At 38.4% G+C, this 21,395-nt stretch overlaps 1 protein-coding gene across 2 annotated transcripts in view; it reads left to right on the forward strand.

Moving 5' to 3' along the window:
- The window catches only part of naaladl2 (N-acetylated alpha-linked acidic dipeptidase like 2), a 415,941-nt gene that overhangs the window by 94,642 nt on the left and 299,904 nt on the right, over positions 1-21,395 (forward strand). For both annotated transcript variants that reach the window (XM_017304561.1, XM_008407820.2), the window contains one exon: positions 721-759. In XM_017304561.1, coding sequence (XP_017160050.1) covers positions 753-759 — 7 coding nt within the window. In that variant the 5' untranslated portion in view covers positions 721-752. The remainder of the gene's footprint in view (positions 1-720; positions 760-21,395) is intronic.

Genomic DNA, 21,395 nt, shown 5'->3' on the forward strand with positions numbered 1-21,395 from the left:
ATCTATCTATCTATCTATCTATCTATCTATCTATCTATCTATCTATCTATCTATCTATCTATCTATCTATCTATCTATCTATCTATCTATCTATCTATAGTCAATTGATATATACAAACACCTCACCTTGGATGTATATATGTAAGGCAATTTTTTTGTTTTGAACATGTTTACTCTAACATTTTTAGTGTTTTTTGAGAGATGGTGTATTGAAAAAAAAAATCTACTTATTCCTTGAATTAAAATTATGTTAAATCCAAGTTTTCCAGGCATATGAATGTTTTTGGGTTTACTCTGAACAAGAAAATAATGTTTCCCACAGCCGTCATGTTTTTGTGTGATTTGTGCCGATGGTTTCCCATCTGTCACACACCCCATCCTTCCACTACTATCTGCCACTTTTTCACTGTTGAACCATAAAGAGTGACCAGCTTAAACTCCCTCTCAGCCTTTATCTGCACGATTCTCAGAGAGAACACTCTGGAAGGCTTTGTGAGAGGTGATACAAAAGCTCCCATCTCAAGGGAGGAGGAGAGCGAAGCAGAAGAAAAACTTTGAAAAATATGCTGCTGAGAATTTATCTCTCTGCTTTTTCCGAGCTGCAGGGGTGCCCACTTCAAAAGCCTGTATAAAAAAGGCACTTAATTTTTGTATTCACACAAACAGTATATACATACAAGTGCTTGCATCTCACCTGTTTTGTTGTTCTGTTTTTGGCAGACCTTTGGAATCAGAAGATTAAGATCCAGCACATGAGTTGTGAGTAGGAAACATTTACTTGGTGTATAAGATGAAACGTGTCTGTGTTTTATCTGTCTGGTCATTTTTTATCTAATATAATTCAGATGAGTTCAAAGAACTCTGTGAACTTTGTAACATAATGCAATTGAGGTCAGTTCAGGAAGGAGTTTGGTTAGTTTTATCTGTCACCCTGCTTACGTTTTAGCTTTCTGGGGGGAAATATCAAAGCGGTTCCTTTTTCCATACCCAATGGGAAAACGGCTGCAATATTCATATACGCTCACTGACAGAAAAAGTACAGATATGAGTTAGGAATGCAGAAGGAATGTTCCCTTTTGCAGATGAGTTGGTGCAATGATGGATCTGTCAGTCGTTTGATTTCCCGTGACCTGATGCATTGAGAAAGAGTTAGTGGGAGGGCAATGAATCCAAAGAATGTAGCAAAGAGTTTACAACCCTTAATATTTTCCTCACTTTGGCGAAAATGTTTCCATTGCAGTTAAGCAAAATAAGGGCCAAAACTATTTGCTGAAAAATGAGTTTTATTGAAATTGCTGACTTTATCTTCAAAGTGTCAAATTGAGCAACTACACAGACAATGGAAAACGCAGCGAGTGACGTGTCTTTAAGTCATCAACTGCAGCCCTACCCAACACACCAACTCATTGCTAAACCTTTCTGCTCGCAGACATTTGGGAACTGGAAAGGTCAACACTTTGTTTTCCTGTCACGTCACACATGACTATGTTTACGGCCATATCTGCGCATGTTTCGGTTTGTGTTACATGTGATGCTCGCCTGCAGTGTGTCTGCTCCAGCGCTTGATTTGATTGCTCACTCCAGTAGCTCTGTGCGAAATGTTAATGGAGGGCTGTTAATGTCAAATCCAGTTCAACACCATCTATACTTAAGCACCACCACCCTTGAGGAAAGACAGATAAAAAGGTGGAGAGAGATTAAAAAGTAGACTGCAGGGCCGATAAAGTGAAAAGTGTAACGCCCACCATCTTCAGCTGCCTCTCCGCGCGCCTGCAGGTATTTGTTCGCCTGAAGTTTTGCGTGGTTGAGTGGCACGTACATTTTTGTGGGAAAATGGTGCGAAGCAGTTGGGTACATCTTGTCCCTTGGCCTGTTGACCACATTGGATACTGTTGCCCTGTCGCAGCTTTTCCACACACATGCACACACAAGCACACACTGCTCGCTCTGTTGCTCCTCTGACCTGAGATTGCTGTGTGCAGCTACTCACACCCAGAGAAGCACTCAGCCGTACAGACACACACAGACAAACTTGGAGTCACACACACAATGATTTATGGCCTCCAATATGGTCAATAAAAGCCAGGGCCAAGATGAAGGACTCTGAGAGCAGCGAGCAGGACACACACGTGAAAAGAAAGACACTCGCACACACTGATGTCCATTAGCTAAATATACAGGAGTGAGCTGTTTTCTACTGTGTCTCTCTTCATTATGTTCCTGTTTAAATCCACTGCTGCTTCTGGTGTTCGGGGTGAAAGGCTAAGGGCGTTTTTAGCCAGTGTGCAGTGCTGCTATGGGGGAACAGTGATTTTCTTCAGATGTTATATCTATTTTTAAATGCAACAATTTTTTTCTTTGTAAAAAAAAATCTCACTTATGAGCAGAATTGTTTGTTTATGATTTGGTCAGCAAAAACGGCATCACATTTACCAGAACCACCAGCATTCTTAAGAATGACACATATTTGAAGGGACTATTATTTTTAGCAGTTTATTAGTATTGAAAAAAATGTGGACAGTATATGTTGCATGGTTGTGTTTTAGGTTGATGCAGAAATATTCCAAATGCAGCTTCATGCATTCATAATATATTAATTTAATTCAGCAATTTCATTTTGCAAGTGAAATGAAAAAAAAAATAGATTCAGTACAACAGAGTGATGTATATCCCACACGTGTCTTTTAACTTGGATATGTATGCATGAAACTAATTAAACCCAAAAGCAATCTCTGAAAATTTGCATGTTATATAAAACCAGTAAAAGAAATATTAATGATTAATATATGTAAACATCATTCAGTGGTCTGACTAGCAGACAGTTATTAAAACCCTTATATGTTCTCTGCAAACAACAACCTGAAACGTTTATACTGGGAGAACAACAACAAAAACTGGATCTATAGATTTGGATAGATTTATTGATCTGATCCACACAGAAACCAAATTATTTCAAATGGCTCAAATGCTTTTCCACAAACATCCAACAGTCTGTTGTCGGTGATCATGACTGACTGTAGACGGTATTGTCAGCTTAAAAAGGATTTGTTGCCATTACAGTTCAAGGGCATCTCAAATGGGGTTAATGAAGGCAGAGCCTCAGTTAGATGTGTGCTAAGCTTGGGCTGGGCTCCTGCTGGCTTCAATAGACACCCCGCTGCTCACAGCAGTGCTAAGGTGTACAGCATGAGCTGAGCAGGGTCTCCATAAAATTAATAGGTACACTGAACAAGTAAAAAACTATAGTTCTATGAGCACCAACTAGCAAGAAATGAGATGTTAGGAACCAGTAGGAACTGTGGGTCTTATGAAGGCTGTAGGTTGACCAGGTACCTGCAGCTTGGTTGGAACGGGTTTGATAGACATTATCAAATTGACTGCACCAGTGTGTGTAACTGGAGCTGAGCTTACAGTACAGTTGTGAGCAATATTATGCTGACTTAAAAAAAAAAAATTCCAATAGCTTTTTCTATTGAATATGAGATCAAATTAAAGTCAAATGTGAATAAGCTTGGTTACACAATAAGTAATTTATAATAAATAAAGTTGGTTTGGTTTAATTTAAAATCATGGAAGTGACAGATGTAAACAGTTACATGAAATATATTCATAATTCAGCCATTGTGCTGGAGCTTATATATTAGCCAATCAGAGGAGATATCCGCGTCTTATTCAGGCTAAGGAGCAACGAGCCCCGCCTACTTGGGAGGGGTTATGTATGCGGCCTTTTGAGGAAATTTTAACTGGAGGTTTTACAGAAGAGCTATGGATTCAACATGTTTGAATGACTCAATGTTTTATGATGGTGGAGCCACCTGCACATTGTCCATTAAAACAAAAACAAGCCATCATCCTCCTACTACTTCCTGTTGTCTTCTTCGTCATTTTCGACTGTGCAACATCCGGCTGGGACTCGTAAGAAGTGAAAAAAAGTGTTTAAATACGACTGAAAAATCACCTGATCCTAGAGAAAAAAACTTTTTATCTAAATGTGAGGTTTTTTTTTTGTTTTTTTTTTCAAAATCAGCATGTTTCCATTAAGTAAATTCATTTTCGTAATTTCAGTTTGCGCAATTTAATGGCCAATGGAAATGTAATTGGTGTGAAACTGCTGCTGTGCTGCTCTTGCAGAATAGATGAAGAGCTTTCTCATCGGAGCTCTGCTGGTTTTAGTCTATGAGCTGTTTGAGCAAAAACGAGGCATCAGGAACAGCAAGACCACAGCGTCAGCTCTGAAAAGATTTATTCAGAGACAGAAACCTCCTCGACAGGTTCTGTATTTCTGTCTGCAAAGCCTAATTAGAAACCAATTGAAATGTTCTTTATAGAAGAGCCTCTGATATTCTTAATCTACAGTTTGATCTCATCACAAAACCACTCTTTCCAGCTTGACCAAAAAATGAGGTTATTGAAATCTTTCTGATTCCCTGTGATCCCAGCCTTTCTGATGCAGTTCCATGTGTGATGTCTGTCCCCTTCCCTTCCTTCTGGTTGTCAAATGAATACAGGAGCATCTCTGTTGACAAATATATTTGCTCCTTTTTTCCTCCCTCCTTTTTCTGATGGATACGACACAAGCTGTGCTTTCACGTAAAACAACAGCCAATTAGACTTTGTATGCTGAGCCTCTTTCTGGCCCATAAAACAAGAATAACAATGTGAAAACTAGAGACAAGATTCAGACACCTCCATTACTCATATGCAGCCTTTGGAGATGTTTCAGTGGCCCTGTGACATTTTTTGCGCTCTTCTTTAACACTGTAGAATCTGTTTATTCTAATGTCATCCATACTGTGCTTATTTAGCTCTGTCTTATTGCAATGCTCTCCTCCTCTGCTGTTTTTGCCTGGATCTTTGGCGCACTGTCTCAGAAGACAACCTTCATCACATTTTCTCTGCCCAGAACACTTTTTACTTATGAGTTTGGCTGCAGAACTCTTGGGAAGTACCCATGGGTCCCTCCCACTGTAGCATTTGTATATTAGTTTCTGGATCCCATGCAAGAAACAAAGATCTGTCCAGATGACATGTCAAGAACAGGCTGCAAGAATTCCCAAACCAAAGCTACAAGAACAGATCGACATCATTTTGTCCCTGCTGCCCTGGGAGGGAGAACAAATGTATCTGTTCTTTCAGAATGTGTACCGACCTTTATGTACTCTTCTGACTACTGCTACATAGAAGTTATATCATGTCTTGAGAGAATTTGTCTCTTTGCTTTCACACATCCTTTTGAGTCCCAGTAGAGGAACCACAGTTCTTATTTTAAACAGTAGCACGTTTCAGCACCAAGATAATTCAAAGTGCTTTACATGATAACATAAAACTTCAAAGCATAATTAAAGTGGTATGATAACGGAAAGTAATGAAAATATAAAATTTTGATTCAATTAGTGATATTCCAGTTATTATTAATCAAAGGCAACTATAAACAGGCAGTTAGTTAAAATTTATAGGAACTCAGTGTTTCAGCTGTTTTACAGTTTTCTGGAAGTTTGTTCCAGATTTGTGGTGCATAGGAGCTGAATGCTGCTTCTAGATGTTTTTGTTCTGGTTCTGGATGCAGAGCAGAACCAGAAGACCTGAGAGGTCTGGAAGGTTGATGCAACAACAGCAGATCTTTAATGTATTGTGGTGCTGAACCGTTCAGTGATTTATAGACCAGCTAAAGTATGTTTGGCCAAATAAAATCTGCCTGTATCCAACAAGGATCAGAATGAGAGTAAATAAAGGAAACAGTGTTTAAGCTGCTTTTACCTCGCCGTGCTGCTTTTCCTGTATGGTCATCGCCATGCATGCTGAACATGAACGATTAAGAAAATGAGGAGGTGCACAAGTGGTCGATACAGCTTTTTGTTTTTACAAATCTGTTTTGACTATTGTATGTTATTTACAATGAAGTCAGTTATTCCCATCCATGCATACATTCCACATGTTGATGATGGCAAGCTATTAGATTTTATTATATTTTTTTCTGTGGTGTGAATTTGGCGCCGCTTAGTCCTTTATTTGTTTTATTATAAAATANATCCATCCATTTTCTTTACACCCTTATCCATTAGTGGGGTCGGGAGGGTTGCTGGTGCCCATCTCCAGCTATATATATATATATATATATAGGATGAGGCTGTCCAATGAGGACAGCTGAAGAACCTGGAGTGTGTGAGAGTGACGGGTCTGAAGTGAGTCTGAAGAGGCATGTCACGCTGTAACACAGAGGCGGATGAGATTCTCCTTTTTGTCGCGCGCAGTCTGCAGCTTATCCCCTCATCAAACTGGCTTAACTGGATCCAGTCACTGGAGTGGTGTACTGGGAGGATGAAACCTGCCTGTTGTTGCTTCTCCAAGACTCAGAGATAAGCACGTAGTAAATCTACAGCTTATTATTTTGAAGGTCAGCTCTGCTTGTAGCTGTCAGTTAATGCATGTTCCGCAGATCCATGAGCTGCACTAGAGACAATCTGTGTATGAAGGAAAAAGAAAAGGAGTGAACAAATTGATTATGTTCACTGTAATAAGCATAATTAAATTAAACCAAGTGGGAAGATTTGATTAAGCTTGTCTACTGTAGTTCTGTACATATACTTGATTTAGGGTGCTGACAAATTGACCCAACAACAAGCACTCAGCTTTTACTAATTCTCCTTCAAATCCTGCATCCAATCTAATAATTATTTTTAGCTTCATGACTAATTCAACACTTTTGTATGGCTAAATACATAACAGAACTGTAGAATCACATTTTATTAGACTTGAATACTAAACATAATAAAACAATAAAAGTTATCTTCTAAAAACTTGACCTTTTATGTTTCTACAATCAAGGCTACATTAGCTGCTCAGTATTTTCCTGCAGTCACCTTTCAGTCTCTCAGGACAGGAATAATGAACCTTTCTAGAGTGGCCCTTCCTTTTAATGCAATCATCAGTTGCAACATTTATTTCCACAGCGCAATAAGAGCAATCACCGTGGTGACGTTTCATTCGAACATTAATTAGTGAAGGCCTGAGCTGAAAATGGATGCTGAAGGCTCGACAGCATTGGAAACCATGTTGTCTGCATTGCTGCCTGCTAATTAAAGCAGCGGAGAGTTAAAAGATTTGATGAGTGGCTTGTTTGCATCAAAGCTCTGACCTTGGTGAACCTGGAAGTTTTTTTTTGCAAGCTATGATTCAGAATCAAAATAATGACGTTGGAATTGAGACACCACTTCGTACAGTACTGGATATTAGATCCAGTGGAGGCTGGAGCCATTGGTGTAGTTTTGAGAACAGCTAGTCTTGGAAGGTACACAGTGAACAGTGTCAAACATCGTTACACCCCAAGCGCCTCAATAAGCCATGAAATTGTTACATAGCCATTTTTCTCTTTTCTTCTGAAGGAGAGTTGAGGCAGGTTATTGTGAGTTTATTTAAGTTTTACTTTTTGACATTGTTTTGCTAATTCAAAACCCATCCTAGCTTGTGCCTCTGCAGTCTCCTATCAGACTATCAGGGACACAATGGACTCTGCAATCTGCACAATGTTTAACTCATAGGCTGTAGTGAACAAACCCAGAATTTGGTTTCTTAGAAGTTCAAGCAAAGCTGGATTATCTGGCCTTATGCCAAGTGTTGGACCTCATCATCATGTCCTCTCTAGGTTGGCAGTTCTCTAAGTTATTATGAGTTTTGCAGCTGCTGTCAATCAAAAGGATTTCATAAAGCAGCTGGAACAAACATTCCACACCCTCCATCCCAATAAATACAGCATTATCCCCTGGCACAAAGTGGACCGTTAGAACTAATGAGGAGACTTGTGCATAACTCTGTGTTGCACCAATGGAGGCTTCTTCTTTCTTGTTGCTGAGAAAGAAAGAAATATATTTTTTAGAATACAATTGGAGCCCAAATTCTACGTGTTTCTGGTATCATATTTTCTGATGAGCAAGAAAAGTTTCAAGCAGTTTATGTTTAAGAACCATATTCTGATCAACTCATAGTGACAGGTGCACAAATTCAGATGATTCAGATTCTTATCTAAATGGTCAACAAGAGTCAAACAGAAAACTTTTTCATTGAAGCCGTAAAGGCGCCAAACCCAGTTTAAACCCCAGATTTGACCCTCTGGTGGGTCAAACCCACCATTAAGCACCGTGGCCTCTGGTGCTTCCATTCCTTCAGAGTGTAGCAGCATCATAGTGGCTCTGGTTACAGACCTGCTGTACTCCAAATGTTTTCTAAAGGCATATGAGCTTTCCTCAAAGGTAAAGATGAGATAAAGATCTTTTATGCAAATAGCAGATGTCAGATAAACATCATTTTTCTGCATGCAGCCAATAGACGTGCAGTTTCCTGCACTTTATTTTGCTTAACTTCAGATGCTTTGTTTTTTCACACTTTTATTGTGTTTTCAGTTGCTATTATTCCTTTCTTTCCTTGAACATTTGTAATCCATCAGTGAGAAGACTTAAAGCATATCTCTGAAAAGTTTCACATTTCCCCAGCCTTCATTGGGAAGCTTCAAATATGTTTCCCATGTTGATGTGAGGCTGGCCTGTCAGAGTCGGTGCTGCTATAATTTTTCAGCAAGCTGCTAAAAAAACTCCCAGGGGATATTGGTTCAGTGTGACTTGACAGTATTGCACAGCTGCTGCAGATTTATGCGGAGAATCTTCATGATGCAAACCCCTTCCCTTCCATATAACGCCAACGTTTCTGCACCAGAGAAGGTTTGGTCTCTGAGATGACCACTGCAGAACCGTGACCTTAGTCTGTCCGCTTTAAAGATTTGTTTCAAGGGGGAATAGCTTATATAACCTGCAGAGACTAGGAGGAATTTCATGTTTTTTTTTTTTTGCAACCTTTATTATTTTGTTTTATTTTTGAGCCAATTCAAGTACTGGCTTTAATTTCACTTCCTCCAGACCCAGTTTGCTGTATATTTTTCCACACTGCTATAACGCTGTTGGCTAATCTAGTTCCAGTTTGCTCGTATTATAAGTCAAGCAGTCCTGCTGAAATCATCTCAGTAATGTGATATCAGTCAGATTGTTCCAACAGTGGCTCAGATGCGGATGGAATCATCCCTCCTCCTGGGCCATCACCGTTTCTTTGCATGAAAACAGTTTCATATGCAGGAAAGCTGCTGCCAGGAATATTGCGGCTGAAAGAAGCAGTTTGAAACTCTGCACTAAAGTACGCCACCGACTCATTGCATTGCATTAGAGGGTGACAGAAAATAAGAGAGACTGATTCGCTGTGTCCCAGAGAGTGTGTCGGGCGCTGACTCTGCATTTTCCTATGCCTGGGTTATCTCTTTGGGGTAATGAATGGAGCCGGGCGGAGTTGAGATGCATTTAGAGAAGTTCTGCTTTCAGTACCCACAGGCCTTATCGTCACATGTTTATAGCTATTAAACATTGATGCACCAGCTGGTAATTAAACTGTAATCCACCCACTTATTTATTTATTTAGGCGTTCCAGATGCACTCTAACCCAAGCTCTGTGTATTTCACTTTGAGTTATTAATATCAGTACTTGTTTGAAGATAACCTGAGTCAATACACTGAAAACGTGTACATTTTTTAAATGTTGCTTTTTTAAAAAAAAAAAAACAAAAAAAAAAAACTTTGTAGTGCCTTTTATGGTACTTTTATAAGATTAACATTACATAAGTCAAAACATTACACCGCCTTATCTGCTGGTGGTGGTCAGAGGGACAGGGTTAGTGTCTATTCCTAGAGCCACAGAACAAAAGGGTGGAAAAAAAAAACAAAGCAATATTTTATTATTAAAAACATAAAGTTACCCAAAGAGCCACCTGTGGCTCCGAAGCTGCAGGTTGCTGACTCTTGATCTAGAACAGTGTTTCTCAACCTTTTGTGGGCCAACGCCCCCCAGGTCCCTCACCGCCCCCCACCAAAGAATTTGCAGGCTACTTTGCACTGACTATTATTTTATCATTAATATTACTATCACTATTGTAGATGTTTTGATTTTTATGCTTGTTTCTGTATTTATCATCAAAAATAATTTCCCAGAGAACAAAAAAGTCATGAGAATAGAAATTATTTTCACAGGCGTCTACGAAAAATGCAATGAATGGACATTCAGCTTAAACAGCAGCCAATCAGAGTGGAAAAAATATTCTTATTTTGTGCCATTTTCTAGTTGTTAAATATTCCACAAAATGACCTGATAAAAGATGTTCAACATGCCAGTTTAAACTTTGAACTATTTGCAAAACGACTGAGCTCTGCAACATTAAAACATGGATAGAACTGTAACTACATTAATCACAACTCTTCTTCTCTTCAGTGTTTGTCGGTTTCTGGTGGTGCAGCTCTGTGCTGCCTTCAGGAGAATGGGACATCAGAGTATCATCCATAAAAATTCACCCACATGGCATTTACTGTGCAAACCAGAGCTTTCAGTGGAAAAACAAAAGTTCCAGATCCTTTTAATGACAAACAAATATGAGACCGAAACATGGATTATATCTTTATATAGACCTGTCTATTGATTTATAGATTAATAGTTTTACTGGACAGAAATTACAAAGAACAAATCTGGTTCTTAATCAAATCCTAATGAGTCAAATTGAAAGTGTCATGGAGTCACTGAACACCACCATGACATAAATACTGGCATGAAAATAATATTGAAGAAATAAATATATCAAATCTAATTAAAAACATAAATAAGTGATCAGTTCTTTACTGTTATGGTCTTTAAGATATATTTATTCTCAGTATTAGATATGGTTTCAACAAACCCATGGCACTTCAACAATATTATTTTACCTTTTATCTGGAAATGGTGTCTGTTTATTCTTGCCATACTGTCCTCTGTATTAATTATTGCTCAAAAGGTCTTGCCATACAGATTTATTCCTCTGTATTTACTTTAGTTTATGCATTTTGTTCTTCATTCATTTTCATTTAGTTTCCTTTGATTAGTATTATCCTCTCTTGGTTTATTAATGTCCACTTTAGTTTCTTTCTTGTTGCTACATTTATTTTAACGTTTATTGACGCTCACCATCAGTAATCTCATCACCTGCTGCGCCGCCTAATCGTCATGTGTTTCACATCATGTGTGTTGATTTTTTCACTGTTCAGCGTCAGATTCTCTGTTTTTATGCCATAATTCACATCTAGTTCGTCGCTCCGTTTAATGTCCCGCTTCTCCTGTTTCAGAGTTTTGCCCAGTGTGCGCCTCGTTTTTTTAAGCCCTAAGGTGCAGGGCGGTCAGGAAGCGTATCGATGGGGAAAAGGCAGACTGACATAAACCTTTTAAAACAACGGAAACAATTTCTGCATTCTGATTATTGAAATTTAAAAGTGCTGTGTTGTTCTATCACCCCCGTTTCATACCGAACCACTTACAGCACCGGTGTTAACGCTATAAAATGAACGCTTTCTATCGTGGTATCACCAAAGGAGGGATTTCTTTATTTAAATGGGTTCATTTTTCAGAGGGATACACAGTGATGGTGTCGTGATTTTAGCTACCAGTAGCAGGAGAATGGAGCTGCGCCAAGAAGCTAACAGAAGCTAACAAACACTGAATAGAAGAAGAAGAAGAGCTGCCATCAATACAGTTGCAGCCAAGCATGATTTAATGTTACACAATACAGTTTTACCAAGTTGCTCAAAGTCTAAACTGGTATTGTTGTGCATTTAAGGTGTAAACTTTACCTTCGACTAAACGCCCCCCAAAGGCATCCCAGCGCCCCCCTTTTTGTAAAAATGTACGCCAGCGCCCCCTGCCGTCCTCTGAACGCCTGATTTTAAAGCCTGATTTTAAAATTTGTTAACTGGACTTGTAGCCATTATTTTGTGCCCATGTGGCTGGACACCACACGGCACGATCAAACCCGATTGAACCGTTATACCTAGGATTTCTGTGGGCTAATGTGTCTCTCAGGTTTTGAAAATGGGCCGACAACTCGGGTAGTGTGAGCTGGACATTACACTAAGGAAATGAGGAAGGGAGAGTCAGTGGAGAGCACCGGAGCTGAGCCTTTTTTCAGTGTCATCAACAGAAAGAAAAAAGGCAGGAGGAGACGATAAATCCCATAATTAAAATGAGGTCGATAGGTTTAATTTATCGTCCGATTAATTGATTTATCGTTTATCGCGACAGGCCTATCACATTCATTTTGTAAGTAAATCTGAAAAGGTATAAGATTAAATTGGTGCAGTTTCTGTGACACGGCATATACACATAAAATTTGATTTATGTTTACCTCTGCAGTACAAGGGCTTTAACAGAGGCACAGATCCCTGCTGGCTCCTGTCCACAACTGTCTATGATCACGAGTTACCCTTAAACAACTTTCTATTCTTAATGTGGCCAAGATGGCCTATGTGTCCTACCAATGCTGGTTGGTGCATATTCTGCACATACCTAAGCAAGACAAATTTATTTGTATATAATTCATACACTAGTCAGAAGAGCCACCTAGAAAGGAAATAAATATAAACAAAATATCAGATTAAAGTATAAACATATATAAATGCATAAAAAATGAAATATATGCAAATAAAATCACATCATTAGTTAAATTTAGCTGGACCAAGTTATGTCTAATTTAGCTAAGTTGCACATTAATATCTGCTGCGATATCTTAAAATCTGCTTAATTTCATATTTGATTAACAGCAACAACTATCTTCTGTGTAATTGTAAATAAGGACAGAAACAAAAACAAAAGGATCAACATTTATTGTTGTTTTGTACCATTAAATCTAAATTAGTATAAGTAAAACAAGCTGAATTATTTTAAATCAAATTTTCAGAGAACATTTTTCTCTGGCATTATTAAATGCCAGAGATATTTGTCTTTTGCTTTTGTTTTGTGTCACCTAATAACTGTCAGATGAAAATAAAACACACAGATGAATCAAGGTTATGTTGAAAACATTTTTTTTTCTGTTTAAATGACCCTTTTCTATTTGCTGACTTTAATTAAACAAAAATGTATTTTGTTCAACTGATTTTTTTCTCTTTTTTAGCTTCATTTTTAAAGGACAATCCACATTCAATCTGACAACCGTTTTAAAGAACATCTTACAAATGAGAAAATTAGAAAAGCAACATTAACAAAACAACCCTAGTGAGTAAAGGATGGTTAAAGTGCTTATCAGCAGCGCTGCCTGTGTGGGTATCTGTTGAACTGATACAACAGGTGAATCCGTAACGCAGCATCCTGAAAATCTTTTGACAGAGACGGAGCTTCCATCTGACACAACCCGCTGTGAGTGTAATCAATTAGCAGAGCGAGCCAATCAGCAAAGCACACTCCAGCTACCGCGCCGGAACACCGCTTTCTGATAATTGGTAAACTGTCCTCCCACAGACTTGATGAATAACTGTAGTGTTTGTGGGAAAGAAGATCTCTCATAAAATTTGATCAGGGCCACTTCAGATGAAACTGAACATTGTGTTCATGAGACATAAAGAGAAGAAGGCAAAGAGATGGGGAGACTGGGATCCAGAATCTGGGTGTGAGGGGGTTAGTGTTGGGTGTGTGGCTCATTAACTCAGTAGATGTAATCAGTGGGAGGGAGCGGGACATTTTGCCATCGACTAATGAGCAATATGTTGTAGTTTGCTGGTGAAGCCTCGCCGTATTCTCATCGGCTGAATTCTGCTGTCAGCTCTGAGGCTCCGTTGTAGCACAACTGAGTCGTGTGCAGATGATTATGTTTTCATATTTAGAGGTAGACTGGGGTGATAAGAGATACATGCACAGTAAATGTGTGGTCCTTTGAGAACTGAAACATCATCTCGTAGCAGCAGTAGTACTGTCATTTTCTCACGCATGTAATGTTTTCTGTTTGAAATGCCACATTAAAACCCCCCTGAGTTATTCCCATTTAAGTCTGAACTTTCAATGTCATACCATCTACTGGCATACTCAGTGCTTTGAAACATATTTATACTCTGAACGTTCTCCCTGCATTGATCACGTTACGACCACAACTTACACTTCAGTTTATTAGGATTTTATAAGTAGCAACTAAATAGTCTACAATGTGTAACTTAATTTCAGTATAAATGTAGTTGTACTGTGAAGCATCACAAACACCAAATATCTGACCAGCCACGTTTCTGTCATTGGATCCCTGCATTCTTCTCAGCATAGCTGTGTCAGATGCATTTAGCACTTGCAAAAAGGTGACAAATTAATAGTAAGTGAACTAGCAAATCTGAAAAGTTACTGTTTCACAAAAAAACAGTCATTTGTAGCCACAACACCAATTTATTGATTTTTGGACCCAATTTGATGCATTAATCTTTAATTTACCACTTAGCATACAATGTAATTACAACATCATATGCTGAGTATATATAGGTCTCCACAGCTCAACAGGCACAGGCATTTATCCATTTTTTTTTCAGACTGTTTGTTTTTTTTAAACGGAATAAACTCTGTTCTGCCCTACTGGGTAAAGTCTGCCTTAAGTGCACATTCCCCACTGAGAATGTTTAGCCATTTTTTTCCTATTTTCACCAAATCTTTATGACCATAGTGCATTTGTAATGATAAACCCTGACAACTTTGTGGGAGGTAAAGGGTGTTTACTTCAGGACAAGTTGTTAACAAACCCACTGGATTTATGCCAATTTTGACACAATTTTCCCCTTTTGACAATCTCAAGGATGCTCTAAGTATCTGAGAAAGACTTAAGACTGGGGAAGATGCCCATCTTCCAGGACAGCAACCCAAAAACATACAGGCAGATATCTCTGTGTTAGAACTGTCCAGTTAAAGTCCAGATCTAAATCTAATTGAGAAAATGTCTGTTTATAGACATTTCCCATCCAATTTTACTTAACTTCTGCTGTTTCACAAAGAAGAACGGGTAGAAAAAAAGTGGAAGTCGGTTTGGACAGATCTCATCAGGTCAGGAGCTGCATCTGCTGTGAAAGAAAGTTCCACACACACAAATCCAGCTGTACGGACATTTTTCCAAGGCAAAGGTGAATCAGCTGTCTATCCACACTCTTTGATCAGATTCTCGGTGTAATCTCACACATAGTAACAGCTTGGTGACATATTTCAATTCTCCAGAGCAGCAAGAATTTATCACATTTCTTCCCCAGATTGACACATGCTCTGTGCTTTGTGCTGGCTTGCTTAGGACTTTACAGCAAGAAACATCAGATTTACAGCCAACAGTCGCTTTGTATTGTGTCACACGTGTGGACTCATCTTTTCTCATCTCCGCATTGCTTTCCAAACTTCAGTAATCTGAGTGTATACACTGTATCAAATTCATCACATTAAGTCATGTGTAAAGTACATATAGAAACTCAGAGTTGCAAAAATGATACTTTTTGCCATCCGAATGCATCACTGACTGTCTTAGCTGCTGATTAAATGCATAGCAAGATGAAGCTGGAGTATTATTTACTCAAAGCTACATCATCTTTATTTTTCCTTCAACCTTGAAACCCAATGAAAATACACAAATTGTATGTACACCTTTTCTACTCATTGTTTGAAGATAAATCAAACCAAAATTTCTTGCTTTATTTTAGTTAGAATTGCCAATATCATTTCTATCTGCTAAATGCCAACAGAAATAATATGTCAGATATTTATTTATATCTTCAAAATCAGAACTGAATGTCTTGGTCAAGCCGTTTGGGTTTCCGTCCACAAACTTCTCCCAGCAGTTTGAAGTTCTGGTTCATTTCAGATGCATGTAGGGCTGTTGAAAGCAAATATTTTAGTAATCGAGTAATCTATTGCTTATTCTTACGATTAATCGAGTAATTGGATAAAAAAAAAGATAAAATAAAACCTTGGTAAATGTAACATAACAGCAGTGTTACTATCACATATCAACATCAGTCCAATTTTTCACATTTGAGCTTCCCTAACAGTAACTTTTCTGTAGTTTAGAAAATTAACCTGTAACAATAATAGCTCGCTTTCTAAGTTAACCAGAAGAAAAGTTAAACAAGAATCTGAAGTTATATTCAATTTAATAATGGAGGCAGGCTCACAAATACGCTTATAAAAAATGTCTATACTCCAGCTTTTGGTTTATGTATTCATCAGTCAGTTTAATAGATGAACTCTCACCTTGCCCAGACGTTTCTAGCTTTTGTGTTCATGTCAGACGGGATTTGACACCTTCATTCGTCACACACAGAAACACATCTACCAGCTACATGCTGTCACAGTGTGCTCCACTACACATTTGTCACATTTGTATAAATACACCTGCTGCGCTTGTCCCTGCTGTTCGCTCTGAACCGGCCACCAGGCAGCAGCTCCGGGAGCAGAAAAGCTGCCGTACTGCAGGCTTCGCTCCCGTCATTTTAAGGATGCTTATTGGTCCCCCAAAAACTGACAAAGACCTGGACATTATCATCAATCAATAAAGTCCTCCAAGGTCGAACTTGAAAACTGGACGTTATGTTGCTAACACTTAGCTTTTTTCAACAACTCAGGCGGAAGTGAGAGCTCTGTGTAACGCAAGTAATAACCCGGCCGGAACACAGTGAATTAAATAATAAAACATAACTTAACAAAACTTCAAGACAGATAAATTTTCCTCAAGGAATTTTGATAATCGAGGTACTCGAATCGTTTCAGCCCTACATACATCAGACCCACTCTCCAGTTATTTAGAAGACGGAGATCAGGACTTTGTGACGACCACGTCAAACATTGACTCTGTTGTTTCTAAGCACTTCTTCAGGTCGTTGTCCATCTGAAGACCTACTTCCACCTCAGCTTTAACTTTCTGTCTGATGTCTTTAGACGTTGCTTCAGTATTTCTACAAAATGTTCTTTCCTTATGATGGCATCCATCCTCTGATGGATGGATGCCATCCATCATAGGATGGCATCTATCATAGGTGGCAGCATCATGTGGGGTTCCTCAGCCCCACATGATGCTGCCACCCCCATACCTTATAGTTAAGATAGTACAGATATAACAGATTTTCCTGGTAATGTCTGAAATGTAACGAGAAACTGTTTTTAATCAGCTTTTCACCGCTGGTAAAAAAAAAAAAAAAGTCATGTATACTGTCCATCTTTGAGTGAATGATTTACATAATTAAATTAGGCAAATTTAAGAGTTCAGTTTTATTTTTTTAATAATCTGAGTAACTAAAGTTTTATCAACATGGGAGAGCTGTAACCCATCTGTACAACCTCCATAATTTGTGTTGAACAAGGAGACTTGATGTGCATCTTAATCAACCTCCTAGACCCTCTTATGGTAATACTGTTCCTGAGTTTAGCTCAGTGTGCAGTTTGTGGTATGGATAATTTGGCTCGTTGTTTTCATTACAGGTTTTCACCAAAGAAACTTTTCTGTAGTTTATATGCATATTCAGTGAAATGTTAGGTGTCTGGCTGTGTGGTGATACAGCCAGAATATCTGACTGCTGTATTGTGGATGATGGTTCGGAACCTTGGCACTGAACCAAAGGACAATTTGAACAGGATTACTACACTGAAAAGTTTTTCTTTATTATTTAAGATAAATTCATTCAAATTTGGGGAAAACAAAATAACATTACAAACAAAATAACAATTCTGTATTTGCATGAAAAAAGAAAAACAAATCAAGGCAAAGGCCGTGTAAAGATGATTGAAACCAGGCATGTGGTGCACTTATTAAAGCAGAGCGCGCATCCCCATCATAAAGACTAACCATATGGGGCACATTATGGGCCAACCATGCAGTGTCGTCAAAGTGACAGGACACAGTGATTTAGCGCTGCTAGAAGTGGATGGATCCACGCTTACCTTCAAAGTCATCCGTCTCCTTTCTGGCTCAGTGTGAGTCTAAAAGCCCCCAGGGACACAGTGAAGCATGTTGAGCATTCAAGGATCTCTCAATTGCTGCCTTTAATTTCCCTTCCACTGCTGGTCTGTCTCCATTAGCTGTGACGATTCTCTGAAATGTGAGGAATACACAATGTGGCAGCTTTTTTCTGACATAGAACCTTTTTTTAGCTCGCATCTTAGCTCTCTTGTCATTTTCTGCAGCAAAGGCTTTATTCCAAGTCTGTGGTTGCAGATCACAGAGAGGACAGGGAAATGTGACTGAATAGTCAGACTGGTTTTTCTTTTGGTATGTGTTTATCTGGTTTCATCAAGTGACACAGTCGGTAGCACTGTTGCCGTGCAACAAGAAGGTCCTGAGAAGTGAGTGTGAGCGAGGATGGTTGGATGTCCTGACCGGTGATCTGTGCAGGGTGTATTCTGCTTCTTGTCCAATAAAAACAAAACAAAGTGCAGCTGGTTTGTTGTTGACATATTCGTGGTGAATAACCCTACAAAACAATTGTATTTAAATAGCTTTGAGTAGCTAGATTTGGTTATCATGTCAGAGGTGTACTTTGTTCAGTATTTCAGTTCCTTTTGGCTAAAAATATGTTGGGCTTATTACATCCATTCATAACAATCTAGTAGCTTATTTGTTCCAGAAAGTCTTCAACAAAATAAACTGTCACAGAGCAATGGACAAAAAAAACAATAAAATAACTTAAAATGAAGTACCAACAAGAGAGAAAATAACACTCAGTAAGACACACAATGGCCATAAACATTCAACAAAAAGCCTGTTTAGACAATCTAAGTGTTAATGAATGGATTTATGCAGCTTCAGAAGAATGTTCTGGAACTAAACCTTTGTCTGCAATTTTAACAAAATGGCCAGTTTGTTTTGCCTTTTCCTTTTTTTCAGAATGTACAAATGTGCCACATTTCTTTGTTTGCTGCATTTCCATTATGAGCTGACATTTGTAAAGTTACACAGTCAAAAATTAGCAGCATTAATTTGGTTTATTTAGCTTGTCATAAGAGGAAAAAAAATGGGAGTTTTATTTTTCAAGTCTTATTTTCATCGTGTTGTTCAGTTTCAAACTAAGATAATTAAATAGCAATCTAAATATTTACCTCTAAACAAAAATATTTAACTAGCTCAGAACTGGACATGTATAGATGACTGAATAACATGATATTAAATATGTAACTTTGAAAATTGGCCCACACTACATTTTTTTTTCTCTTATGACACTACATAACCAAAATGATAGCTGATAATGTTTGACTGGGTAACTTTCTAAATGGCACTCCATGTTGCATTGTTGTTTTGTTGTAAAAGCTGAACAGTGTTTAATGGGTGTCAGCAATAATGTTCTTTTCTGTTCTGATTGATCTATTTACACACCTTCTAGCTTTACATCTTTACCCGTTGTGTGTGTTGTGTGTACGTTGTGTGTACGTTGTGTGTACGTTGTGTGTACGTTGTGCTCCAGGTCAGTTTAAAAGCAGGTTGGGTGATATTTACACTATATGAGTCATAATGCAGTTTCTAAGTGACAGTAAAATCTTGCATGTATACCTGGCAATTATGCTCAATAGTGTCATATTTTATGTCGCTTGTTTTTATATCACACCTTGGTTGGAATTTTTCCGCTGAGTTTGCCATCCATAACTCAGATGAAATGTTTTAATCATTTCTTTTGATTAAACTCTTTATTAGCTTTTTGAGGCATTGCAGGATTCATGTGGCAGTAAAAGCAGAAACAAACTCTCCTTAGTTGACTTCCAGTTCTGAAGAGATGAAATAACAAAGCAGTGAGAAAATGGAAAGATGAAAGATTTCTGTATCATGTTCATCATTATTGAATTGAGCTTCTGAAATGGAGCAGTCTTGAATTTGATGATAAGGTTATCCCCAGATAGAAATAACTTAAGTTGCTTCATGAGATCAGTATAATCATGAAAAATGGGAGAAATAAGATTTTTTCCCTGCGGCTACCTCTGAGTCGCTTGGATGCAAAATGTAGCTTTGTGTCTTTGAGAACGTTGTCTCATGATGTGTGTATGTGTGGGTACAAACACCTAAAATCATTAGATTACACTGAGTTGATTGCCACATTTTGCTGTCCTTGTTAAAGAACATGTCTATTGTCTTTCTCTTCAAACATAGATGGAGTCTACTAGCAGAGCAGATCAAGGGTCAGGTTGCCTATCAATATTGCCGGTGGATGTTTGTGCTCATGTGTTTTCCAGCATTGATTTGACAGCAGTGGCGCATTCAGCTTTAATCTGTCCATTTTGATCCTCATGCACCACAGAGTCACCCAGTTTATTCATTTCTGATCCTCGTCATGCACATGTAGACTCTCTGGCCAAGGCTTCTGTGTGCCCACGCCGTATCTCCGGTGCTCTGTGTGAGCCATTCGGTGAGCTGCTACAGTGAAGAGCACAAGAGGCAGCCAACTGTAGCCGTCTTGTTTGACCGACACGGTCACTAAGTTTTTCTACAACCAATGCTTGCAAATCTCTGATATGAACAACCAGCAGGTGATCACTGAAAAGCAGCTACTGCTCATCTGAGCCCTCCTAGATAAAGGAGGGCTCAGTTATTGTTGGGAAGACGATGGATTTATGGATGTTTGAACTGAGAAGCATGGTGCATGATTACTACTGGAAGATTAGTCCATATGTGCTTTGTTTGTTGTTTATGTACAATGAAAATGGTTTGCATCAATAAAATAGTGGATCAGGTAAGTTTTTGGCCAAATAGATATCGCTTAAGAAATTGTAACAATGTAAAATGAATTAATAAAAGAAGAAAAGCCTCTTAAGGTGATTTCATTCACAAGGTGACTCCCATGAAATGTTTCATGACTTGAATTCATTGATATGTGCAGAATTAGTTTTTGTAGTAATTATCATTATGAGTGTTTCTCAATAAAGCCAATGTAGATGTTGTAAAGCTATGTAAGATCTCCTATGGAGGTCTGTGTTCCACAAAAGCCTCTGACTGAAGACACACTGTTGTTGGACCCCCAGGGTTGTAGTCATTGTTGTGAATCAGAAGACTTCCATGGAGTGAGAACCAGCTCCCCACTTTTTTCTTACTTTTCGCTGCTCAGCTCTCATTTTGTGGCTCCGCCCAGCACATGGCAGAACTTTGTTTTGATTGGTCGCATGGCAGCCTTGTGGCCAATCACATGCAAGGATGTGAGATCATACCATTATGTGAAAACACAGAGAAACAGTCAAGGCAGTCAGGTGGAGAATCTGTTCGTCCCCTCAGTCGGTAGACAGCGGTGGAGAGAGTGTCACAAAAAATATAATCAATCAACATTTGGCTGCAGTGCAAATGCATTAAATAATCACATAATTATAAATGATTTTGTTTGCTGTATTTTGTTCATTTGCTTTTGGCCTTAATAAAATTTTTAAATGTGATTAAAATGTTACACAAAAGTAAGAATTTCTTCTTTTTTAACAGAACAGATGCATCAAATTAGAAAGTATAATACTTCTCAAAAACTCACTGAATGCTAAAGAATTTATTAGCATACAAAACATTCCCATTTGCCAGGGTAAGCTAAAATATGATGATACAGATG

The sequence above is a fragment of the Poecilia reticulata genome, linkage group LG4, assembly GCF_000633615.1.
Source record: "Poecilia reticulata strain Guanapo linkage group LG4, Guppy_female_1.0+MT, whole genome shotgun sequence".
NCBI classification, from domain to species: Eukaryota; Metazoa; Chordata; class Actinopteri; order Cyprinodontiformes; family Poeciliidae; genus Poecilia; species Poecilia reticulata.